Source organism: Pagrus major, chromosome 9 (genome assembly GCF_040436345.1).
Source record: "Pagrus major chromosome 9, Pma_NU_1.0".
In the NCBI taxonomy this organism is placed as follows: domain Eukaryota; kingdom Metazoa; phylum Chordata; class Actinopteri; order Spariformes; family Sparidae; genus Pagrus; species Pagrus major.
Genome location: NC_133223.1, coordinates 35,013,460 through 35,040,620, shown reverse-complemented (window position 1 = coordinate 35,040,620; position 27,161 = coordinate 35,013,460). Strand labels below are relative to the sequence as shown.

At 47.3% G+C, this 27,161-nt stretch overlaps 2 protein-coding genes across 2 annotated transcripts; one reads left to right on the top strand and one right to left on the bottom strand.

Moving 5' to 3' along the window:
• Nucleotides 1-655: 655 nt before the first annotated feature.
• lcp1 (lymphocyte cytosolic protein 1 (L-plastin)) lies at nucleotides 656-14,477 on the top strand. The gene is made up of 16 exons (XM_073473576.1): nucleotides 656-750; nucleotides 5,009-5,089; nucleotides 5,445-5,593; nucleotides 6,845-6,968; nucleotides 7,321-7,453; nucleotides 8,128-8,209; nucleotides 8,296-8,461; nucleotides 9,121-9,263; nucleotides 9,351-9,446; nucleotides 9,528-9,723; nucleotides 9,903-9,981; nucleotides 10,194-10,308; nucleotides 12,087-12,220; nucleotides 12,432-12,552; nucleotides 12,840-12,964; nucleotides 14,022-14,477. The coding sequence occupies exons 2-16, from the start codon at nucleotides 5,023-5,025 to the stop codon at nucleotides 14,152-14,154; spliced, it is 1,863 nt and encodes a 620-aa protein (XP_073329677.1). The 5' UTR covers nucleotides 656-750; nucleotides 5,009-5,022; the 3' UTR covers nucleotides 14,155-14,477.
• Nucleotides 14,478-14,763: 286 nt separating this feature from the next.
• Nucleotides 14,764-24,956, bottom strand: cnot11 (CCR4-NOT transcription complex, subunit 11). The gene is made up of 7 exons (XM_073473591.1): nucleotides 24,006-24,956; nucleotides 21,473-21,637; nucleotides 18,840-18,992; nucleotides 18,312-18,514; nucleotides 16,358-16,560; nucleotides 15,508-15,604; nucleotides 14,764-15,261 (listed from the first exon to the last, which is right to left on the bottom strand). Exons 1-7 carry the CDS (start codon nucleotides 24,322-24,324, stop codon nucleotides 15,061-15,063), a joined length of 1,341 nt encoding a protein of 446 aa, XP_073329692.1. The 5' UTR covers nucleotides 24,325-24,956; the 3' UTR covers nucleotides 14,764-15,060.
• Between the last annotated feature and the right edge of the window lie 2,205 nt (nucleotides 24,957-27,161).

The following is a 27,161-nucleotide window of genomic DNA, read 5'->3' as shown; positions in this document are numbered from 1 at the left end:
GCTTTATCTCCAGAGTCTGATCTTCTGCTTTAACTCCAGAGTCTGATCTTCTGCTTTATCTCCAGTCTGATCTTCTGCTTTATCTCCAGTCTGATCTTCTGCTTTATCTCCAGTCTGATCTTCTGCTTTAACTCCAGAGAGTCTGATCTTCTGCTTTATCTCCAGTCTGATCTTCTGCTTTATCTCCAGTCTGATCTTCTGCTTTATCTCCAGTCTGATCTTCTGCTTTAACTCCAGAGAGTCTGATCTTCTGCTTTAACTCCAGAGAGTCTGATCTTCTGCTTTAACTCCAGTCTGATCTTCTGCTTTAACTCCAGAGAGTCTGCAGGTTTACGTTGTGGAGACCAGGTGACTCCACAGGAGCAGATGAAACCACACAGTGTTTTATAATAAACGCTGCAGCCTTTAAAATGATCGAGTGAAGCTGCTGATCAGATTTCAGTGTGTGACACCTGAACCTGCCGCTCGTCCTGACGACGCTCTGAAACCATAAAACGGGTCTCTGAACCGGTCCTGGCCCTCAGCGGGGGCTCACCTTCACTAGCGGCCTCATTGCCTTATAAAGACAAAACGCTTTCATTCCTGTCTCTGGTGATGTGTCACTTCCTTCCTCGTAGATTTGAATAGATGCGTTGTCGCCCTGCTTCAGAGCCGACTCAGCGCGCTGCCTGTGGAGAAGTGAGCAGCAGACGGACGAGCCGAGGAACAGACGGACAGACAGACACCTGCAGCCTCCCGCTCACCTCTCAGGTAACTCACAGATCAGAGTTTTCTCCTCACACAGGTGTTCCTGAAGGCATCGCGGTGGGATGAGACACACCTGAGGGGAGGCCTTTATTCTGTATGTGTGTGTGACAGTGTTACTGTGTGTGTGTGTGTGTGTGACAGTGTTACTGTGTGTGTGTGTGTGTGTGTGTGTGTGTGTGTGTGTGTGTGTGTGTGTGTGTGTGTGTGTGTGTGTGTGATGTCATGTTGTTGCATTATTCCTTCATACTACATTGTAATGATCCAGATGTGAGCTGTGTTCACCGTCAGCTCTGCTGAGCTCGTTAATCGTGTCGCTCCTCAAACACAGAGAACAACAGAAGAACAACAGAAGAAGAACAGAGAGAAAAGTTCGATGTTTCTGCTGATGTTGTAACTTCGTGTGTTTGTCAGAAGTCATTTAAAAGTTGTAGAGTGAAGTTGAGAGTAGCTGGAGGCAGCGAGGCTGCAGGAGGAAGGAGAAGTTAAACCTCTGCAGAGCTGCTGAACAGGAAGCTGTGGTCAGCCTCACTTCAACTGCTGAAACCCCACAAGCTGAGTGTGCTGCACATCACAAGCTCTGATACTTCACAAGCTCTGATACTTTATAAGTTGTGATACTTTATAAGCTCTGATACTTTATAAGCTCTGATACTTTATAAGCTCTGATACTTTATAAGCTCTGATACTTTATAAGTTGTGATACTTCACAAGCTCTGATACTTTATAAGCTCTGATACTTTATAAGCTCTGATACTTCACAAGCTCTGATACTTTATAAGCTCTGATACTTTATAAGTTGTGATACTTTTAGTTGTGATACTTTTAGTTGTGATACTTTATAAGTTGTGATACTTTTAGTTGTGATACTTTTAGTTGTGATACTTTTAGTTGTGATACTTTATAAGTTGTGATACTTTTAGTTGTGATACTTTTAGTTGTGATACTTTTAGTTGTGATACTTTATAAGTTGTGATACTTTTAGTTGTGATACTTTATAAGTTGTGATACTTTTAGTTGTGATACTTTTAGTTGTGATACTTTTAGTTGTGATACTTTTAGTTGTGATACTTTTAGTTGTGATACTTGGTGCTGAGCAGGTCCGAGGAGACGCGGTCCACGTGTTGCTGAGCGGGCCGCGGCCTCTGCTCGGATGATTCAGTCACATGCTCTTCAGTCACTCACAGCGACTAATATGGAAGTTCACTGACAACCTGTGGTGCAAAGTAACTAAGTACATTTACTCAAGTAGTGAACTTAATACGGTCTGATAGTTCTGCTTCAGTGTTTGTGTTCTGCTGCTTGTTCTCATCAGAAGGTCCAGTTGTTCTGTTTAATCAGTCGATCAATCAAAAGAAAGTTTGTTCATTATTTGAATGATGACGATGAATCATTCAGTTCAAACTTCAGACGTGGATTTTCTTTGTGACGGTAAATGAAGAGTTTGACTTGAAACAAAACATTTTTTGTTTGTTGATCTTTTATAGATGATACGATTAATTAATCATATTAATCAATCTGATTAATTAATCTGATTAATTAATCATATTAATCAATATGATTAATAAATAATATTAATCAATCTGATTAATTAATCTGATTAATTAATGATTCAAATATCTTCTGATTGACGCTCGCTGTGTCTCACGTCTGTTCAGAGTCAGAAGGTTTGTCGTGAAGTGATTAATGTTTGACGGTTTTTTGAAACCGTCCTCGTGTTCTCGGCTCGTCTTCGTTCACACCCTCTGAGATTCTCTGGTTTCGTCACGATGTGGCTTAACGGGTCCAGTTCAGTTTCCTCCAGAGCTGCAACTCACAGTTACAGTCAGTTATTGATCGATCAGCTGACCACTGGTCAGTTAATTGATTAATGGCTCTGCTGGGAATCAAACCACTGACCCTCACAGTAGAGCTGCAGCGCACAGAACACAACTGAAGTGTTTTATTGGATCCACGTGAACCAAATCCAACATTAATACAGTGATGAAAAATAACATCCAATGAAACAGAGGAAACATGAGAGAGAGCAGTGAATCATGGGTCAGAGGTCCAGTAGAACCACGAACACTAACACGTCTCTATGTTGGGCTGTAGCTGTTGGTTGTGATGCGTTTAAGGACTCAGTCACATCCTGCTGCTGTCACACTGAGTCATTTCACTCATCACAACATCTGAAGGTTCAACACAGTCAGTCTCACAGCCAAGTGTCATCTGTGCCTCTGTCGTCTGCTGCACCACTCACCACACATCTGCTTTAATCATCTATATACACACCTATATATATATACACACATCTATATATATATATAGATGTGTGTATATATATAGATGTGTATATATATACACATCTATATATATATATAGATGTGTGTGTGTGTATATATACACACACACACATCTATATATATACACATCTATATATATACACATCTATATATATATAGATGTGTGTGTGTATATATATGTATATATACACACACATCTATATATATATATACACATCTATATATATATATATATATATACACATCTATATATATATAGATGTGTATATATATAGATGTGTATATATATATATATATACACATCTATATATATATAGATGTGTATATATATAGAGGTGTATATATATATACACATCTATATATATACACATCTATATATATATATATATATATATACACATCTATATATATATATATACACATCTATATATATATATATATAGATGTGTATATATATAGAGGTGTATATATATATACACCTCTATATATATACACATCTATATATATATAGATGTGTGTGTATATATATGTATATACACACACACACACACACACACACACACACACACACACACACACACACACACACACACACACATACTGAGTGTGTGACTCTGATGGACTTGATGTCAAAGATAAAATAAATCTTGTAGTTCCTGAGAAGTTTGACTGACAGGAAGTGATTAAATATCAGAAGACTTGTCAGTTTCATGTTTAGTCTGAACTCAGAAACATTATTAATTAATTATTAATATGAAGCTGATGTGTGAAAGTTTACTCTGTTTGGTAAATGAACTACATGCTAACAGTGCTACTTGCTACATGCTAGCTTCATACATCATCAGTAGCTGCAGTGCTCGGTGCATCAGGAGGAACTGAAGTCACCGGTTGTTGTTCCTCAGGTCCGTTACAGAGGAGCACACAACCCACCCCCCAAACAAACAAACACACACACACACACACACACACACACACACACACATGACCCATGAAGTGATGAACATCTGCAGATGAAGTGATGAACATCAGCGACGTGACGTCAGCTGGTTGTTGCTGCAGCTGCAGGAAGTTGAATCAGGATGAAATCTTCTGTAACAAACCAACTCTTTCTTAACATCCTCTTTCTTTATGATGTGTGTGTTCATGTAAACCCTGCCTACACACACACACACGCGCACGCACACACACACTCAGTGAATCATCGGACTGAAATAAACGAGGTCATGTGATCTCTTCTCTCTTCCTCCTCTGCAGCTCGTCTCTCTGAACATTATATTGTTGAGTCTCTTCTGCTCTCATGTCTCCAGGTGGTACAAGAACTATTCATTGGTGTTAATTGGACCTTTCAGTCCAGATTGTTTGACATCAGCTCTGAGTGTGAACCTGTTCTCCAGTTGAACCTGAGACTGGCTGCACACATGAAGTCGTTCCACTTCAACACTTCAACGGGGGAAAAAGTGACTTTGTGATCTGTTGGTTGTCTGTGATGTGATGTGACACGTTGAACCGCTCAACTTTGATCTGGAGAGACGGAGTCATTTCAGGCTGCTGAGGGATTTTATTTATAATACATATAATATAATAATTATATTTATTTATTGTTGTTTTCTGGGGGGATTGTCCGACCTGGTTCTGTCCATCAGGACTCAGACAGACAAGTGAAGGCTGTTGTTCCTCCTGTGTGTCCTGCAGGCGATCAGATCTGATCACACCGAGCAGGAACAGACCAACACTGTTCTGTCAGACAGGAAGTGAAGAGCAGCAGCAGGAAGTGAAGAGCAGCAGAAGTGAGAAGTGTGACCAGAATCAGGAGTGTCATCACTTCCTCCTTCTCTGCTGCACTCAACATGTCTCTGCTCACTTTACTGTTTCTATTTCTGTGATTGTATTTGTACTCGAGTGTCCTCGCTGCTTTGATAACCTCATTTCCCCTCTGGGATTCATAAAGTTCTCTATCTAATCGCAGGCTATCTTGTCAGTTTCAGGATCTGACATGGCCGCCCCCGTGACCATCTCTCCAGAGGAGGAGGAGGAGCTCAGAGAGGCCTTCTCTAAGATCGGTAAGAGAACTGAGGCTGATGTCACTTCCTGTTACTGACGCTCTTTGTGCACTGTGTCTGATCGTATAAATGATCCTGAGGGCGTCTCTTCTCCAGTCTTCAAACTACTGACCTGTTTTTATTCAACTAAGAGGAGAATCAGATATCAGAATATTTAGCTGTAAATGAACCTGGTGGTCCTGAGACGGACTGATCCCAGGTCAGACTGTCAGAGCTGTTTGAACCCACAGAGTTCAGTAAGACGAACCGCTCGAGGTTTAACTGAAGATAACGGGCCTCCTGTATGACAGTGGTACTGAAGTCTGTTCCCTGTGTGTGACCTCTGACCTCTGACCTCTGACCTCTCCTCCTCCAGACGTGGACAACAACGGGTTCATCAGTAAGGACGAGCTCACTGAGCTGTTCAGAGCCGCTAACCTGTCTCTGCCCGGATACAGAGTCAGAGAGATCGTGCAGGAGCTGACCAAGACCAGCAGCCAGCTCACCTTCCAGGACTTCACTCAGGTGAGCCGCAGGTCAAAGGTCACGCAGACCAACACAGTGTCAGGATTCTTCTTCTGTTGTTCATCGTCTCGTGGGTTTTAAATCTACTCGTTGGACACAACCTGATATTTTTATCTTTATTATGTTAAATATATATAAATATTTAGTGTTGACAGAATCACTGAGTGACTCTGAAGTACTCACATGATTAACTTCAGTTAAAGTACTCACATGATTTACTTCAGTTAAAGTACTCACATGATTAACTTCAGTTAAAGTACTCACATGATTTACTTCAGTTAAAGTACTCACATGATTTACTTCAGTTAAAGTACTCACATGATTAACTTCAGTTAAAGTACTCACATGATTTACTTCAGTTAAAGTACTCACATGATAAACTTCAGTTAAAGTACTCACATGATTAACTTCAGTTAAAGTACTCACATGATTAACTTCAGTTAAAGTACTCACATGATTTACTTCAGTTAAAGTACTCACATGATTAACTTCAGTTAAAGTACTCACATGATAAACTTCAGTTAAAGTACTCACATGATTAACTTCAGTTAAAGTACTCACATGATTTACTTCAGTTAAAGTACTCACATGATTAACTTCAGTTAAAGTACTCACATGATTTACTTCAGTTAAAGTACTCACATGATTTACTTCAGTTAAAGTACTCACATGATTAACTTCAGTTAAAGTACTCACATGATTTACTTCAGTTAAAGTACTCACATGATAAACTTCAGTTAAAGTACTCACATGATTAACTTCAGTTAAAGTACTCACATGATTTACTTCAGTTAAAGTACTCACATGATTAACTTCAGTTAAAGTACTCACATGATTTACTTCAGTTAAAGTACTCACATGATAAACTTCAGTTAAAGTACTCACACAGCTCTGCAGTACTGAGGTGAGAGTGCAGTACTATTATCAGCCTCTTGTAGTCAAAGTATCAGCAGTAAAAGTACACACTGAAGTCCAGAACTTCAATATTTAACAGTATTGTAGTACTTTGTATTTCATCAGAACGTTGCATTAAATATAAATATTTGCAGGTTGGACTCGGGACAGTAGTCGAGTAAATGTACTGTTGTTGTGAAACACGTGACGTCTGATCAGCTGACTGGCGCAGACTCAACATGTTTCTGTAGGTGACGGTTCTGTCTGGACCCTCAGCGGTCAGTCAGCGAGCCTGTTCTCCTCTCCGACCCGTCTGTGGCATCAACACGTTCAGTACTGTTTCTGTGTCACGTTCAGATCGTTCACGGGCTGAAGAGCAGCGAGGTGGCCAAGACCTTCAGGAAGGCGATCAATAAGAAGGAGGGAATCTGTAGCGTGGCGGGAACATCGGAGCAGACGGGCACCCAGCACTCATACTCAGGTTCTGCTCATCATACATCAGATCCGATCAATCAATCAATCAGTCAATCAGTTGATCAGCATTAAGTCATCTATTTAAATAAGCAGCATCATGAGTTATAAGACGTCTGACATTCTGTGAAAACTATGAACTGATAATCATCAGATGTGTTGATAACGAGAGCGACTGTTGGATTCAGTGGATTGGATTGAATTCTGAGGTTCTGGTGACAGAACGTATGAAGTGATCAACAGAAGCTCTGAGCATTATGAGACGTTTTATAAACCCAGAGGAGACGTTGATGGTTGTTCTGTCTCTGACGGATCAGACAGATGTTGGCTGTGTTCTGATGTGTGATGTCTTCCCTCTGCAGAGGAGGAGAAGGTGGCCTTTGTGAACTGGATCAACAAAGCTCTGGAGAAGGACGGAGACTGTAAACATGTTCTGCCCATGGATCCTTCCACCAACGACCTGTTCACCGGCATGGGAGACGGCATCGTCCTCTGGTACCTTCTGCTTTAAAACTGTCTGATCTGTTCACAACGACAAGCTGCTTCCTCGCTCTTTCACTGAGAGTCAGGTGGTCACATCCATTCCACTCACATTATAATACAGCAGCATGTTAGCCTAGCTTAGCATAACGACTGGAAAAAATCAAGTTCACTCTGATTAACCCTGACAGGCGGCCATTGTTCCAGGGGTAGTTGAACAATTTAGAAAATTCTCTTATGTGTGTATTCATCACAGATCTGGAGTCAGGAGGTAGTTAGCTTAGCTTAGCATAAAGGCTGGAAACAGCTAGCCTGGTTCTGTGTAATGGTAAGCTCACAGACGAATGTGATATCTTGTTTAAGTTTAGTTTTATATTAGTGTTCTGGTCTCCTCACATGAACCAGATACAAACAGAGTAAAGAAACAAGATGTAACGTGTTAATTAATGAGCTGTAGAGCCGCTGGCAGAGTTTCTTACTCTGGCTGTTTCCAGTCTTTATGCTAAGCTAAGCTAACCTTCTGCTGGCTTTAGCTTTAAAGAGCAGAGAGCATCAATCTGAAGATCCTCTGAGGAACAAAGTAAAAAGTGTATTTCCCAAAATGCTGCAGTCTTGTTTCAAGTGATGTCACGCTGTTTTATTGTGTGAACGCCTGCTAACTGTCCAACGTGTCACCTGTCACCCGTCAGTAAGATGATCAACCTGTCGGTGCCCGACACCATCGACGAGAGAACCATCAACAAGAAGAAGCTCACACCTTTCACCATCCAGGTGAGACTGACAGGAAGTCTGAGGCAGTCTGATGACATCATCTGTACATGTCTTTACATCCCGTGTGGTTCTGTCCGATCCAACAGGAGAACCTGAACCTGGCCCTGAACTCTGCGTCTGCCATCGGCTGCCACGTGGTCAACATCGGGGCGGAGGACCTGAAGGAGGGACGGCAGCACCTGGTCCTGGGTCTGCTGTGGCAGGTCATCAAGATCGGACTGTTCGCCGACATCGAGCTCAGCAAGAACGAAGGTGTGTGTGTGTGTGTGTGTGTGTGTGTGTGTCCATCTCTTGGTATATATCTACATGGACAGAATAATAAGAACAGCACTCGTCTTATAAAACTGACTGTGTTCTCAGACTTTAGAGTCGTTCTCATTTGCTTTCTTGCTGAGAGAGATGAGAAAATCAACACCACTGAAGTCTGGACAGTGACTGTGAAGCTAAAGCTAGGCTTGTTAGATTAGCTTAGCATGAAGACTGGAACAGAAGGAACTGCTAGCCTGGCTTGGTCTAAAAATCCACCAACCAGAAGCAGTTATTTTTGTTTGATTACTTGCAACTAGCAGAGGCTCCAGGAAGTCACTGCACCCGGACAAGAAATAGTCCCAAATGTAAATCTACAACTTGTTTTTACTCTAAAAGCAAGATATATTATGTTAATGAGGAGATTTAGAGCTGCTGATTGGTGGAGTTTTATTACCTTTGAACAGAGCCAGGCTAGCTGTTTCCCTCTGTTTCCAGTCTTTGTGCTAAGCTAAGCTAACTGACTGCAGGCTACAACTTCATATTAACTTTGAAGAGATGAGAGTGGAATAAATCTGAACGTGTGTGTGTGCGTGTGTGTGCGTGTGTGCGTGTGTGTGTGTGTGTGTGTGCGTGTGCGTGTGCGTGTGCGTGTGTGCGTGCAGCTCTGGTGGCTCTGCTGCGTGATGGAGAGTCTCTGGAGGATCTGATGAAGCTGTCCCCTGAGGAGCTGCTGCTGCGCTGGGCCAACTATCACCTGGAGGAGGCCGGTGCTGGCAGGATCAATAACTTCAGCTCTGACATCAAGGTTTGATTATTTCTTCTGTCAGAGGTCAAATCCCTTCAGTCTGTTCTCATGTGTGAGACTGTTTCTGAAACTGTGTGTGTGTTTCAGGACTCGAAGGCGTACTACAACCTGCTGAACCAGGTGGCACCTAAAGGAGACGACGAGGGGATCCCCCCCATCGCCATCGACATGTCGGGGCTCAGAGTGAGACTCGTCGTTTATTATTTAAAGGAGTAATAATATTTCATATCAACACGTGTTGACGTCCTCGTCGTCTCTCTGCAGGAGAAAGAGGACCTGAAGCGAGCAGAGTGCATGTTGGATCAGGCCGACCGGCTCGGCTGCAGACAGTTCGTCATGCCCACAGACGTTGTCCGTGGCAACCCCAAACTCAACCTGGCGTTTGTCGCCAACCTGTTCAACAAGTACCCGGCTCTGAAGAAACCCGAGAACCAGGACATCGACTGGAGCTCCATCGAAGGTCCGTCACACTCCTGAGTAGTTACACTACTTCTACTCCACTTCATGTCAGGAAGTACTTTTACTCTGCTACTAGTTACTTCTCAGATTAGATTACTTACAAATACAACAACATAATAATCCTATGAAATATGCTATAAAAATGAAGCCAGCTGTCTTCACTGATGTTTCCTCCTGCAGGTGAAACGAGGGAGGAGCGAACCTTCAGGAACTGGATGAACTCTCTGGGAGTGAATCCTCGAGTGAACCACCTCTACGCGTAAGAACGGCACCACTCTGACTACAGATTGATTCACCTGCTCACATCTGGAGCGGCTACATCCTCAGTGATGAACCCTCAGCTCAAAAAATCAGCAGCAGGTGGAACAAAACACCTGATAATATGACGTAAGAGTGACCTGTGTGTGTGTGTGTGTGTGTGTGTGTGTGTGTGTGTGTGTGTGTGTGTGTGTGTGTGTGTGTGTGTCACAGAGACATCGATGACGCCCTGGTGATCTTCCAGCTGTACGAGAAGATAAAGGTCCCGGTGAACTGGGACAGAGTCAACAAACCTCCGTACCCCAAACTGGGCAGCAACATGAAGAAGGTACGACGATGCTAACTGAAGGCTAAAGCTCGGAGCTAAATGCTAACATTAGCATGCTAACAGGCTCACAATGATGACGCCAAGTTTACTGTGTTAGCATGCTAACATTTGTTGATGAGCAGTGCTCAAATCCTTTGTGCAAAAATACTCTAACTACATTTAGGTAATACTTCTTTACTTTGAATTCAGGACTTTGACTTGTAATAAAGTAACTACAGCTTCTGAATAAAAGTACTGCAGTATTTCTCTGGGACGTATAGTGAAGTAGAAATACTCCACAAGTACCTCAAGTGTTAATCAGCTTTAAAATGCTCTCAAGCAGCCAGTCTGCAGAGTGAATACTTTTACTTTTGATGCTTCAAATACAATTTGATGATACTTCTTTACTTTTACTTAAGAAACAGTAATAGAGTATTTTTAGACTGGTATTTCTACTTTTACTGAAGTAAATGATCTGTGTACTTTGACCAGCTTTAACTTGAATAAATGAACTGTTTCTGGTTCGTGTGCAGTAGGTGATTTGAGGGACGCCGTCCCCTTTGTTAGCCTGCCATCACTCTCCATCCTCTAGTAGCAGAAAGTGTTACAAATCACAAGCAGCCGCGACCGACGGCGCACAGCGGAGCCGAGCGCGGCCGCTTTGCGTTCCGGCTGCCTGGTCGATTTTTGACGGAAGCCGCAACAAGCTGCACAGAGCAGATCGCGCCGGCAGGAAGTCAGAGACACAGGAACCATAGAGCATCCGGTCAATTTTCTAAATAAAACACCCTGCGCAGACTCCCGATTGCATTAAAACAAAAAATGACCAGATCAACAAAATCTGAGCAAGTCAACAAAATCAGGCAGGCCAAAGGCTCGGTTCTGAAACGTTCCCGCTGGGTTCTCTTTATACATTCATGGTATGACGTCATGCGGAGGGCGGAACAAAACCTGTAGCAGACGCGACGTCATAGAGCAGCTTCCGGTGGATCCCAGCGTCTCTCTTTAGAGGAGGAGCACAACAAGTTTGCTTGTTATAAACTAAAATGTGACTTTCTGTCAGTGTTTTCAGTCTCTGTTCAGAACATGGCGGCTTGTGTTCTGTTGGAAACTGTCATGTTTGTGCTGGTTTATAGTTTAACCATTAGTGAGCAGCTGTTTTATCCCCCGCTGAAGCGCACTCTGCTGGACAAACTATGTCATTACACCGATTTTAAATTACCCAAAACGTTTTTCTGCATTATAGTTTTTAAATATAAGGTTTTCATATCGGTGCATATCGGACAATATATACACCGATACCGATATATCTGTGAGAGGCTCATATCGGCCGATAAATCGGTCGGGCTCTACTATTTTGCACAATGTTCATTTTGTGTCCTTCAAGGAATTTAGATGGTAAAAAATTCCAAGCGGTCATGTAAAATAATATATAATAAAATAATATGTTAAAATGACCCTGCCTGTAGTGAACTGTGAGAAACATGAGAAACCCTGCCTGAATAAACTCAGCCCACTGCAGACAGTTTAAAGGTGTATTTACTTTAATACAGTTATAAAAAGACAGATGTTGCAGGGAGAGGAGGAAGATAACTGGACCAAATGGAGCTGGAGAATTAGAAACATCACAGTTGTGGTTAAGGCGACAACAATGTCCTTTGGGAGGCGTACATACGTGTGTCGGGGCAGGGTGGTGCTCCCATTGAGCCATCCCCGTTAAAAATTAACAAATCACCTGCTGTTTGTGTGGTAACTAAAACTAACATGTAACTAAAGTAATCTGAGTGTTTGTGTCACAGTTGGAGAATTGTAACTACGCGGTGGAGTTGGGGAAGAACGAGGCCAAGTTCTCCCTGGTCGGCATCGCAGGTCAGGACCTGAACGCAGGGAATCGAACCCTCACCCTCGCTCTGCTGTGGCAGCTCATGAGGAGGTAACAACACTGCTCACCTGTCTGTCAGAGGTCAGAGCCTGTGTGACCTCTGACCTGGTTGAAGTGACGCTGCAGCTCTTTAAAAAACTCTGAGTTCAGTTTGAAAAAGATGAAGCTCTTAAATTTAATTTGCAAAAGTCTGTGGTGACATCATGACCTGTGTGGTGACATCATGACCTGTGTGGTGACATCATGACCTGTCTGTCCTCAGGTACACCCTGAACATCCTGGAGGAGCTGGGCGACGGGCAGAAGGTGAATGATGACACCATCGTGGGCTGGGTCAACGACACACTGAGACAGGCTGGAAAACCAACCATCAGCAGCTTCAAGGTGACACACACACACACACACACACACACACACACACACACACACACACACACACACACACACACACACACACACACACACACACACACACCCTGTAATCACACTAATTATTGAAGGATATTTTATTGACCTGGATGTGATTAGAATCTGTTAATCACACTGTGACATCACACTGAGCTCCCTCCAGTGGGTCAAAGTGTGAAAATATCCTGACCAATCAGGAGGAGCGTAGCATGACAGAGTTGAAGTGATGCTGTGATCACTGAAACGTTCTCCTGTTGGTGCAGGACGGTTCCATCAGCAGCAGTCTGCCGGTCCTGGACCTGATCGACGCCATCCAGCCCGGATCGATCCGATACGACCTGCTGAAGACCGAAGACCTGACGGAGGAGGAGAAGCTCAACAACGCCAAGTCAGCGCACGCACACACACTTCCGCCCCCCCCCCCCACACACACCCGCCCCCCCCCCCCCCCACACACACACACACACACGCACACACACTTCCGCCCCCCCCCCACACACACCCTTCCGCCCCCCCCACACACACACCCGCCCCACACACACACACACCCGCCCCCCCCCCACACACACACACACCCGCCCCCCCCCCCCACACACACACCCGCCCCCCCCCCCCCACACACACACCCGCCCCCCCCCCCCCACACACACACCCGCCCCCCCCCCCCCCACACACACACACACTTCCGCCCCCCCCCCCCCACACACACACACACTTCCGCCCCCCCCCCCACACACACACACACTTCCGCCCCCCCCCCCCACACACACTTCCGCCCCCCCCCCCCACACACACCCGCCCCCCCCCCCCCCACACACACACACACACACGCACACACACTTCCGCCCCCCCCCCACACACACCCTTCCGCCCCCCCCACACACACACCCGCCCCACACACACACACACCCGCCCCCCCCCCACACACACACACACCCGCCCCCCCCCCCCCCACACACACACACACTTCCGCCCCCCCCCCCCCACACACACACACACTTCCGCCCCCCCCCACACACACACACACACTTCCGCCCCCCCCCCCCCACACACACACACTTCCGCCCCCCCCCCCCACACACACACACTTCCGCCCCCCCCCCACACACACTTCCGCCCCCCCCCCCCCCACACACACACACACACTTCCGCCCCCCCCCGCCCCCCCCAACACACACACTTCCGCCCCCCCCCACCCACACACACACACACACACACACACACACACTTCCGCCCCCCCCACCCACACACACACACACACACACACACACACTTCCACCCCCCCCACCCACACACACACACACACACACACACACACTTCCGCCCCCCCCACCCCCACACACACACACACACACTTCCGCCCCCCCCACCCCCACACACACACACACACACACACACACTACCCCCCCCCCCCCCCCTCCTCACCTGTCGCCATGTGTTTCCAGGTACGCCATCTCCATGGCAAGAAAGATTGGCGCCCGGGTGTACGCGCTGCCTGAGGACCTGGTGGAGGTCAAACCTAAGATGGTGATGACGGTGTTCGCCTGCCTGATGGCTCGCGGCATGAAGAGGATCTGAGGACGGGACGACCCGACGACCCGACGACAGGAGCCGCCCGGGCCGAGCGCCGCCGTTAACTCATGTCTGCTAACACTTGATGCTGAAGGTTCATTTGCTGCCGACTGTTACAGAAACATTCAGGCTTTAGACTCGGACAGGACTTCACTTCGATGATTTCTACGTCTGGCTCATTTAACACGGGTTGATCAGGAGGGATTGATTTTCTCTACATGGCTGTAATGTGAAGCGTCTGAGTTTCACCTGCTCAGTTGATTAAAACATGTTCAAATCACAAACTTTACGCCAAATGTACCAAACCAATAAACACATTTTTGTATTAACGTTGTGTCGTTTGATTGTATCAAAAGTCTAATTTAACATAAGACTTAAACTGAGTTTTAGAGAAGCTGCTAGGTGGGTTTTGTCACAGAGCCAGGCTAGTTGTTGCAGTGTTGATGCTAAGCTAACTGCATCAATCTGAACATTAACTCCAGAAAGTGAATGAGCGTCTGTCAGAGTTTCAGTAACTTACCAGGACTGTTTCTAACATGAGGAGGGTTGAACAAGCTGAGCTGATCCTGGAAGTGGACCAACAGAACACTACAGCACAAAAACCACCTGAAAGACTCAGTTTAACTTGTTTAATTAGAGAAAAGATTCATTTCCAAAGGAGAAAGACAAAAAACAAAACATCTGAACTGTTCGTCCAGTTTTAACTTGTGGAACAGAGAGGGGGGAACCGCTGACAGAGTTCAGACGGAGAGCAGTGAGGAAAGAAAACGCCACCATATTTACAGCATCGTCACCAGTTTGTGCTCCTGTCATGTACAAAGACATGAAGACAGTCTCTAGTGAACAGACCAGCGTCCCTCTGACGTGTTCAGACGTGTCGTACTGTAGAGTACCTCAGGGTCTCGGTGAGGATCAGGACTTGGCCGGTTTGGCCTCGGTGGGGTTTTCTCCGGTGTCCAGGGTCTTGAGGAGGCGGAAGAGTCCGGCAGCCTCTCTGATGCGGCTGAACTCGATGCAGAAGGCCTGAACCTCGATGAAAAGGTCCTGAACATTGATGATCTTGTTTCTGATCAGAGACTGGAGGAAGACGCACACCAGACGCACCAGTCGGTTCTGCAGGACGACATCGAGACGTTAAAGACGGACTGGAACCAAACTGCATCATAATCTGTTTAATCATTAATGTTATTACAGTTTAATTATTATGCAAAATATTACTGCATATAAATAGTGATGATTTAATGACTCAGCAGGAACATTTTGACTCATCTCATCAGGACACAAGAACATGTTCTGTCAATAAAATACAGACGGACGAGTCGCACCGACTTCAGCAGCTGTTAGTGAGGTGTTCAGTACCTGCATGTACTTGTCTTTGATCTGCTCACAGGTGGAGATGCAGTTGGAGATGTAGAGGTGGATGAACTCTGGAGGAAGATCCACAGCTGTGGTGAGCCTGAGAAAACACCACAGAAGAAGTCAGTCTGATGCTCTGTGCTGCCCACTAGTGGTGATAACATGTATGATCTGCCCTGTGCAGCAGTGATGTGTGAGCAGGACTCTAAACTAAAACACAACCATCAACCTTCATTCATGAGATCCTGATCTCTGAACACACCTTCACCTGTTCAAACAACAACAACAACAACAACAACAACAACAACAACAACAACAACAGGTCCACTCTGTTCACCTCACTGACGCTAATGTTTGGACTCAAACAGTCAGGATTAAAAACAGTGTGTCTGAACCACACACACACACACACACAGTGATTTATGTCATTTTTCACCTCTGGGTCATGACAGAAGAAAATTAAACTTCTGATGACATCAGTACTGACAGCGACACGTCAGAGCTCTAACAGGATTAGAAATGTCACATTATGACAGACGGCTGTTCAAAGATCCTGAAGCCTGACGACACATCACGCTGTGTTCACACCAAACCACTACAACAACAAAGTCAATGATGAACTGGAACGTCTGAACTCCACTCAGGGAACAAACATTTAGAGATGTTAGCCACCTGACGCAGAACGAGTTCAGGCTTTTTACAAAGAGACGTTATGATGTTGTTTCAGTGTCTTCTGATCCATTTGTTGAGTCAGATCACAGAAATCTCTTTGTTCTGGTTCAGACTGATGGGCCTACATCACGCGTGGTCTGGACATAAAGAACAGAGCTGTGTAGTGTCCAGGTGTTCTCACCTGTTGACCACCTCCATGGAGTGCAGAGACATGTCCATGTTGACGAGCACAGAGAAGTACTCAGTGATCTGACTGCTCTGCATCAGCTTCAGCAGCATCTCGATGGCCACCAGAGGATTGTTCTCCACCAGGTCAGGGAGCTTCGCCGGGGACAGACCAATGTGATACACCAGCTTCAGGTCCTTCTCCAGCTCCGCCAGCAGCTAGGAGGGTCAGTGATGAAGAGGAGGGTCAGTGATGAAGAGGAGGAGGGTCAGTGATGAAGAGGAGGAGGGTCAGTGATGAGGAGGAGGAGGGTCAGTGATGAAGAGGAGGGTCAGTGATGAAGAGGAGGAGGGTCAGTGATGAAGAGGAGGGTCAGTGATGAAGAGGAGGGTCAGTGATGATGAGGAGGGTCAGTGATGAAGAGGAGGAGGGTCAGTGATGAAGAGGAGGAGGGTCAGTGATGAAGAGGAGGAGGGTCAGTGACAAAGAGGAGGAGGGTCAGTGATGAGGAGGAGGGTCAGTGATGAGGAGGAGGAGGGTCAGTGATGAAGAGGAGGGTCAGTGATGAAGAGGAGGGTCAGTGATGAGGAGGGTCAGTGATGAAGAGGAGGAGGGTCAGTGATGAAGAGGAGGAGGGTCAGTGACAAAGAGGAGGAGGGTCAGTGATGAAGAGGAGGGTCAGTGACAAAGAGGAGGAGGGTCAGTGATGAAGAGGAGGGTCAGTGATGAGGAGGAGGAGGGTCAGTGATGAAGAGGAGGGTCAGTGATGAAGAGGAGGGTCAGTGATGAGGAGGGTCAGTGATGAAGAGGAGGAGGGTCAGTGACGAAGAGGAGGAGGGTCAGTGACAAAGAGGAGGAGGGTCAGTGACAAAGAGGAGGAGGGTCAGTGATGAAGAGGAGGGTCAGTGATGAGGAGGAGGGTCAGTGATGAGGAGAGGAGGGTCAGTGATGAAGAGGAGGGTCAGTGATGAAGAGGAGGGTCAGTGATGAAGAGAGGAGGGTCAGTGATGAAGAGGGTCAGTGATGAAGAGGAGGAGGGTCAGTGATGAAGAGGAGGGTCAGTGATGAAGAGGAGGGTCAGTGATGAAGAGGAGGGTCAGTGATGAAGAGAGGAGGGTCAGTGACAAAGAGGAGGAGGGTCAGTGATGAAGAGGAGGGTCAGTGATGAAGAGAGGAGGGTCAGTGATGAAGAGAGGAGGGTCAGTGATGAGGAGGGTCAGTGATGAAGAGGGTCAGTGATGAAGAGGAGGAGGGTCAGTGATGAAGAGAGGAGGGTCAGTGATGAAGAGGAGGGTCAGTGATGAAGAGGAGGGTCAGTGATGAAGAGAGGAGGGTCAGTGATGAGGAGGGTCAGTGATGAAGAGGGTCAGTGATGAAGAGGAGGAGGGTCAGTGATGAAGAGGAGGAGGGTCAGTGATGAAGAGGAGGGTCAGTGACAAAGAGGAGGAGGGTCAGTGATGAAGAGGGTCAGTGATGAAGAGGAGGAGGGTCAGTGATGAAGAGGGTCAGTGATGAAGAGGAGGAGGGTCAGTGATGAAGAGAGGAGGGTCAGTGATGAAGAGGAGGGTCAGTGACAAAGAGGAGGAGGGTCAGTGATGAAGAGGGTCAGTGATGAAGAGGAGGAGGGTCAGTGATGAAGAGGAGGAGGGTCAGTGATGAAGAGGAGGGTCAGTGACAAAGAGGAGGAGGGTCAGTGATGAAGAGGGTCAGTGATGAAGAGGAGGAGGGTCAGTGATGAAGAGGAGGAGGGTCAGTGATGAAGAGAGGAGGGTCAGTGATGAAGAGGAGGAGGGTCAGTGATGAAGAGAGGAGGGTCAGTGATGAAGAGGAGGAGGGTCAGTGATGAAGAGAGGAGGGTCAGTGATGAAGAGGGTCAGTGATGAGGAGGGTCAGTGATGAAGAGGAGGAGGGTCAGTGATGAGGAGGGTCAGTGATGAAGAGGAGGGTCAGTGGTTCTGACCCGTCTCACCTGTGACTGCTGCTGGGCTGACAGCGGGCTCTTGAAGGCCTTGGACATGATGCGTTTGATCTCCACCCCGGTGCTGTTCTTCACACACATCGAGCGATCCCACTGGATGCTGTGATCCGGCTCGGTCGGGTTCAGCCAGGCCAGCTCGTCCTCACACACATGGAGAGGAGGAGGAGGCCGGATGAACTCAGGCCGGAAGTGACCTGAGAGGAGGAGGAGGAGGAAGAGGAGGAAGAGGACAAGGAGGACGAGAAGGAGGAAGAGGAGACAGAAAACACAAGTTAGCATCAGCCAGCAGCCTGATCTGTTCTGTTCTGGTGTGTTTGGGTCAGGTGGCAGCTGCTTCAACCTTTTGTGGTTACCATAGCAACAGGTTGTCCTCATAGTTACAGGTGAGCATCAGGTGTCAGAATGTGAACAATAATAATTATAATCATTGGACACTGAGACAGAAAGGTGAAGATCTCTTCTGGTCACATGGACCAAACAACTGAACTTTGTTCTGATTCTACAGGATCCTTCACTCACTCTCAAGAGGGGGGCGGGGCCCTGTCACCAGAGACTCTATGATCTGATTGGCCACTGAGCTGTCGAATCCTGAGTTGGATGAGTCTGGATCCGGGTCGTTGAGGATGCTGGGGAAGCTGGCCTTACTCTGAGTGGGCAGCTCCGACTGACGCTCTGCAACACAAACACACAGTGATTAAACATGGCTGACAGAGCTGACGGAGCTGACAGCAGACAGAGCTGACGGAGCAGACGGAGCAGGCAGAGCAGGCAGAGCAGACAGAGCTGACAGCAGACAGAGCTGACGGAGCAGACAGAGCTGACAGCAGACGGAGCAGACGGAGCTGACAGAGCAGACAGAGCTGACGGAGCAGACGGAGCAGACGGAGCAGGCAGAGCAGACAGAGCTGACGGAGCAGACAGAGCTGACAGCAGACGGAGCAGACGGAGCTGACAGAGCAGACAGAGCAGACGGAGCAGACGGAGCTGACGGAGCTGACGGAGCAGACAGAGCTGACAGCTGACGGAGCTGACGGAGCAGACAGCAGACAGAGCTGACGGAGCAGACAGAGCTGACAGCTGACGGAGAAGACAGCTGACGGAGCCGACAGCAGACAGAGCTGACGGAGCAGACAGCAGACAGAGCTGACGGAGCAGACAGAGCTGACAGCTGACGGAGCAGACAGAGCTGACAGCTGACGGAGCCGACAGCAGACAGAGCAGACAGCAGACAGCAGACAGAGCTGACGGAGCAGACAGAGCTGACAGAGCTGACGGAGCAGACAGCTGACGGAGCAGACAGAGCTGACAGCTGACGGAGCTGACGGAGCAGACAGAGCAGACAGCAGACAGAGCAGACGGAGCAGACAGAGCTGACGGAGCAGACAGCTGACGGAGCAGACAGAGCTGACAGCTGACGGAGCTGACGGAGCAGACAGCTGACGGAGCAGACAGCAGACAGAGCAGACAGCAGACAGAGCTGACGGAGCAGACAGAGCAGACAGAGCTGACAGAGCTGACAGCAGACAGAGCAGACGGAGCAGACGGAGCTGACGGAGCTGACGGAGCTGACGGAGCAGGCAGAGCAGACAGAGCAGGCAGAGCAGACAGAGCAGACGGAGCAGACGGAGCAGACGGAGCTGACGGAGCAGACGGAGCTGTTGGAGCAGACGGAGCAGGCAGAGCAGACAGAGCAGATGGAGCTGACGGAGCAGGCAGAGCAGACAGAGCAGACAGCAGACAGAGCAGACGGAGCTGACAGAGCTGACAGCAGACGGAGCTGACAGAGCTGACAGCAGACAGAGCTGACTGAGCTGACAGCAGACGGAGCTGACAGAGCTGACAGCAGACGGAGCTGACAGAGCTGACAGCAGACGGAGCTGACAGAGCTGACAGCAGACGGAGCTGACAGAGCTGACAGCAGACGGAGCTGACGGAGCTGACAGCAGACGGAGCTGACGGAGCAGGCAGAGCAGACGGAGCAGACAGAACTGACAGCAGACAGAGCTGACAGCAGACAGAGCTGACAGCAGACAGAGCAGACGGAGCAGACAGAGCTGACAGCAGACAGAGCTGACAGCAGACGGAGCTGACAGCAGACGGAGCTGACAGAGCAGACGGAGCAGACAGAGCAGACGGAGCAGACAGAGCAGACAGCAGACAGAGCTGACAGCAGACAGAGCTGACAGCAGACAGAGCTGACAGCAGACAGAGCTGACAGCAGACGGAGCTGACAGCAGACGGAGCTGACAGAGCAGACGGAGCAGACAGAGCAGACGGAGCAGACAGAGCTGACAGCAGACAGAGCTGACAGCAGACAGAGCAGACGGAGCAGACAGAGCTGACAGCAGACAGAGCTGACAGCAGACAGAGCTGACAGCAGACAGAGCTGACAGAGCAGACGGAGCAGACAGAGCTGACAGCAGACAGAGCTGACAGCAGACGGAGCTGACAGAGCTGACAGCAGACAGAGCTGACAGCAGACGGAGCTGACAGCAGACGGAGCTGACAGAGCAGACGGAGCAGACAGAGCTGACAGCAGACAGAGCTGACAGCAGACAGAGCTGACAGCAGACAGAGCTGACGGAGCAGACAGAGCTGACGGAGCAGACAGAGCTGACGGAGCAGACAGAGCTGACAGCAGACAGAGCAGACGGAGCAGACAGAGCTGACAGCAGACGGAGCAGACGGAGCAGACAGAGCTGACGGAGCAGACAGAGCTGACGGAGCAGGCAGAGCAGACGGAGCAGACAGAGCTGACAGCAGACAGAGCTGACAGCAGACAGAGCTGACAGCAGACGGAGCAGGCAGAGCAGACAGAGCAGACAGCTGACAGCAGACAGAGCAGACGGAGCAGACAGCTGACAGCAGGCAGAGCAGACAGAGCAGACGGAGCAGACAGCTGACAGCAGACAGAGCAGACGGAGCAGACAGAGCTGACAGCAGACAGAGCTGACAGCAGACAGAGCAGACAGAGCAGACGGAGCAGGCAGAGCAGACGGAGCAGACGGAGCAGGCAGAGCAGACAGAGCTGACAGCAGACAGAGCTGACGGTGTTTCACTCTTCATGTTAATCTCATCTCTATGAAAATAAACACCTGGTTCTTCCTGCCAGTGAAGAACCAGGTGTTCTGTTCTGTGTTGGATCCACTGACCTGCCAACGCGAGCTGCAGTCCACTGATGTCGATGGACTGAGGCATGTTGCCCACGTCCATGCAGGACACCTGTCGGGGCGTCTTCTTGAACAGGTCTCTGGGCGGAGCCAACATCAGCTGAGACAGGAAGAACTTCTCAGGCTGAGTGATGGGAGGCAGGAAGCCTGCAGAGGTCACATGACACAAGGTTAGTCTGATACTAATGATTAGTCATCAATTAATCTGCTGATTCATTTATGAACTGATCAGCTGTTTGTGATCTTCAGTTTTCTGTCCCAGAGGACAGGAACCAGAACTTATTCACATTCAACAAGCCGACAGCAGAGCGACCCGTCGTCTTCATCAACGACTCAAACTGGTTCATGGATCATTAAAATAAATCATGAACACTCGTTTGTTTGGGCTCATTGTTACTGTGAACCATCATTTGTCATCACTATTTTCATTTTGACTAAACTATGAAAATCCTGATGAAGTGATGATGGACTGGTACCAGCTGGACCATGACCACCTGGTTCTGACTAAATCAAACGGTTCAACTTCAGGAGCAGAAACAATCTCAATCATTGAGGAAAGACGAGAGAGACGTCCCCCTCCATGAGTCAGAAACACGACCCGTCTGACCCGAGGAAGTACCGCTCAAACATCAGACACCTGCTCACCTGGACCGGGTCTGAGCACAGAACTCCTGCTGCAGCCACAGCTCATGTTACACACTTGTATTAACAGCTGATGATGTCAATATTTTGTTATTACAGAGAAGAAGGTTACTGTAAGAACGGACCATTAGTTACCAGGACTGGTTCTGTATCACACACACAGCTCCTCTTCATCTCACACACACAGCTCCTCTTCATCTCACACACACAGCTCCTCTTCATCACACACACACAGCTCCTCTTCATCACACACACACAGCTCCTCTTCATCACACACACAGCTCCTCTTCATCACACACACAGCTCCTCTTCATCACACACACACAGCTCCTCTTCATCTCACACACACACAGCTCCTCTTCATCTCACACACACAGCTCCTCTTCATCTCACACACACACACAGCTCCTCTTCATCTCACACACACACACAGCTCCTCTTCATCTCACACACACACAGCTCCTCTTCATCTCACACACACACACAGCTCCTCTTCATCACACACACACACACAGCTCCTCTTCATCACACACACACAGCTCCTCTTCATCACACACACACACAGCTCCTCTTCATCACACACAGACACACACACACACACACAGCTCCTCTTCATCACACACACACAGCTCCTCTTCATCTCACACACACACAGCTCCTCTTCATCACACACACACAGCTCCTCTTCATCTCACACACACACACACACACACACAGCTCCTCTTCATCACACACACACAACTCCTCTTCATCACACACACACAACTCCTCTTCATCTCACACACACACAGCTCCTCTTCATCACACACACACAGCTCCTCTTCATCTCACACACACAGCTCCTCTTCATCACACACACACAGCTCCTCTTCATCTCACACACACACACACACACACACAGCTCCTCTTCATCACACACACACAACTCCTCTTCATCACACACACACAACTCCTCTTCATCTCACACACACACAACTCCTCTTCATCTCACACACACACACACACACACACACACACACACAGCTCCTCTTCATCACACACACACACAGCTCCTCTTCATCACACACACACAGCTCCTCTTCATCTCACACACACACAGCTCCTCTTCATCTCACACACACACAACTCCTCTTCATCTCACACACACACAACTCCTCTTCATCACACACACACACAACTCCTCTTCATCACACACACACACACAGCTCCTCTTCATCACACACAGCTCCTCTTCATCACACACACAGCTCCTCTTCATCACACACACAGCTCCTCTTCATCACACACACAGCTCCTCTTCATCACACACACAGCTCCTCTTCATCACACACAGCTCCTCTTCATCACACACACAGCTCCTCTTCATCACACACAGCTCCTCTTCATCACACACACAGCTCCTCTTCATCACACACACACACACACACACACACACACACACACACAGCTCCTCTTCATCTCACACACACACAGCTCCTCTTCATCTCACACACACACACACACACACAGCTCCTCTTCATCACACAAAGCTCCTCTTCATCACACACAGCTCCTCTTCATCACACACAGCTCTGTTAACATCTAAGATGAATCTATGAACGGTTCGGTCCACAGAGTGCGGAGACAGAACCGAGACAGAGGTGACTCCTCTGATGTCAGTGTAGTCAGAACCATCAGAACACATTGTTTACGTCACTGAGCTGCAGATCAGACTGGACCTGATGGTTCACTGCAGGACTGATGACTGGACTTTGACACGGACCACACGGTCCTCTGTGGTCAGAGAGCGGACTCACACTGAAAACAACATCATGTCTGGACCCACAGGACCACCCACTAAAGTTCTGAATCTCACACAGACACACGGACCTACCTGACAGCACCTTCTCGGCCTCCTCCCCGGCAGGTGCGGGGTTCAGCAGGTGAGCGAACACCGCAGCGAACGGGTTCGCGGCCAGCGGCTCGGTTCGGTACATCTCCCACAGCAGGTAGAGGGCGGTGAGCCGCTGCGGGGAGCTGGGCAGCAGGTCCGGCTGCTGGAGGAGCATCACCAGCACCGAGCCCACCCTGAAGTGCTCCGCCTTACCGAAGTAGTGGTGGAAGTGGGTGGAGAGGCTCTCGAAGGTGTTGGTGCAAGCCTCCTCTGAGATGATGCTCAGCAGGTTGGACAGCTCCTTCGGGGCCAGAGTCATCGTCCTCCCGGCGGCGAGTTCGGCTCGGTACTGATATTCAACCGTGTGTTAACGTGGATACAGCAGAGAGACAGTCTGTGTCCTGACACGAGGACTTAGTTCATCTCTGCAGGACAGAAAACTGTCCGGCCGTCATCACACGAGTCCTGTTAGCAACGAGTTAGCTTAGCTGTTAGCCTAGCCGCGCTAACTAACACAGACCGGTGAAGTCATGGTTCTGAAGAGTCCGCCGACAGGAAGCTCGCTGACCGCTCCACTTTCTACATAACACACTTATCAACGCAGCTAACGCGAACCGAGCGGGATGTTCTGGCCCGGTGAACAGATAGCACGGCTGTTAGCACGGCTGTTAGCACGGCTCCCGTAACGTACAGCTGAAGCCGTTTAAACTCTGATTTGACTCTAGCCGCGGTGCATTGTGGGTCGGGTAGTTTCCCTCTGTCATGTTTCATTTCCCTCCTAAATTTGACTCGTGTCAGACTCTCACGCTCACACGTGACTGTCGCCGGTTACTATAACAACCGTGTCATTTCCGCCGAAGTTCACTTTAAATGTGAAACTCAGACATATAAAGATATATACATTTATACACATTTATCTTTATATGTCTGGTGAAACTGACCGGAAAGTAGCGAGAATCTAACGGGTGTTTTTACCCATAAGGCTTTGCGAGTTCCTTCCCATGGTGCAGCTGCGAGGACAGTTTACATGCGGTGTTGTGGCGAAACTTGTACCCCTGTAGAAAATGGTTCCCCCTGTCTGTGGTCAGATTTCTGCAGGACGACGACGACAACAACAACAACAACAACAATAATAATAATAATAATAATAATAATAATAATAATAACATTAATAATAATAGAATTTAATAATAAATGAACTTTAAAATAGCAATTTTCAGTTGTTGACAGTGTACTGTTTGTGTAAAATAATGATTTGATGTAATTAATGACTGAAAATAAAGGTTTTGAGTTTGAATGGACGATAAACTTTATAAATAGATGTGGATAATTATTAATCCCAAAGGAAATTTGGCCTATTTTGCTAGTAATTATTGAATGAAGTATGCCAATTTTTATTTATTAGTTTTTTATGGTATTTTAAAGCATTTAAACACATTTTAGTCTTATAATTAATTAATCTTGAGATATACAGGATATACTGCAAAATCATACAAGGTAGCCTGTATTTGTCTGATTTCTAGTCAGAAATATCTCATTAAACTTCATATAAGACACCCAGAAAATAATATTTCAATGACATAAACTGGACTTGTTTTCAGACTTCTTATATTGGCAGATTTTTTATTTACTACTTGCAAGAAGCACCTCGTACTCCTTATTTATTTTACTCATGTTTGAAGTGGCTTAATGAAGGTTAACAGTGTCAGAGTGGTGACGCAGTTTTTCCAGCTGATGATCTGATAAATAACTTGTATTAAAATGCTTCCTGTTCTGTCAGCTGAAGGTTTCTAAGATGGTGATGTGAATGCCTCATTTCTCACAGGTATTCACATTTCTGTAAATAAGCTTGGAAGATAAGAAGTTTGTCTCTGACACCACCCTCACTGGGTCCATCTGACCATCAAGGACCGGAGCAGACTGCAGACATCACTCACTCTGCAGGTGCCGGTCCGACGTCCATCCAGGACCTTTTTGAGTCTAACCCCTCTGTGGGACAACAGAAGTTACTTTTCATTTAAATAATAATCCTGTAGAATAAGTTTTGATAGTCAGGACTTTTTCGATACCACATGTTTGGAGCGATTGATCTGTTTTTGTTAATATTGAAAGTACCAGAGCTAAAAAAACAAAAAAACCCAACAAAGATCTGCAAACACATTTTCAACTTTCAACCCGCAGCTGCAGATTTAACATTATTACATAAAAGCCTGTTTTGTGTGTTCAGGACAGTATTGTTTGTGTCCCGGTGTCATGGATCATCTTTTTAGATAGTTTTGTATCAGAGTTTAAACTTCCGATATCGTCACAATCTCACTTTAAACGACTGATCAGATTTGTTGACACTCCCATGAGGCTTTGAGTGCTGTGAGTTGAAATAAGACACAAAAACACAGACACACTGTTAAAACATTTACTTTCACTTGTTTCTTTCTTACAAAAGAGCGATGTGCTTTGAGTTTGTTCCACTTTGGAGGCAGAGTGTTTCTCCAGACGTCACGTTCTACCAGGAACGACCTGCAGCTGATCAGCCGACAGGAGGTCTGACCTTCACATGTTGATGCTTCAGTCACAATAAAGGTGGAAATAAAAACTCGAAGAACTAAAAGATCACATTTTCTGATTAGTTACAACCTGAACTCCTCGTACTGCTGACGAGAAACAGGAGGTTTCATATGAGATCTCTTGGCCAGAGAAACAGACTCTGATATTAAACGTCTGCAGGGAGAAAGATGAAGCAGGTTCCTGGTAAAATCAGCCTGAGAGAAGCCGTCTGTCACATCTCACAGATCATCTCACTGTTTAAAGGGAAACTGCAGGCAGACAAAGACCAGAGTGTGTCAACACGTCTACAGACTCGGACCTGAAACCTCAGAGTCACACTGATGATCCACACCTCATCAATACTTCCTCAAATGTCCACTGATTCAGATCAACGACTGAGCCAATCAGAGTGCTGTAGGTGGGATTCAGAATGAGGATCTTCCTGTTTCACAGTCAGAAAAGTGTGGATGAGATCTCCACACGTCGTTAATGAGTCAACTTACACAAATAACTCTTATTAATTATCATTTCTCTTCAATGAAAGTATCGTTATAAAGTGGGCTGCTCCCAGCATCAGATGATAAAAACACCAGTCGTCGCTGGTTGTTTGGG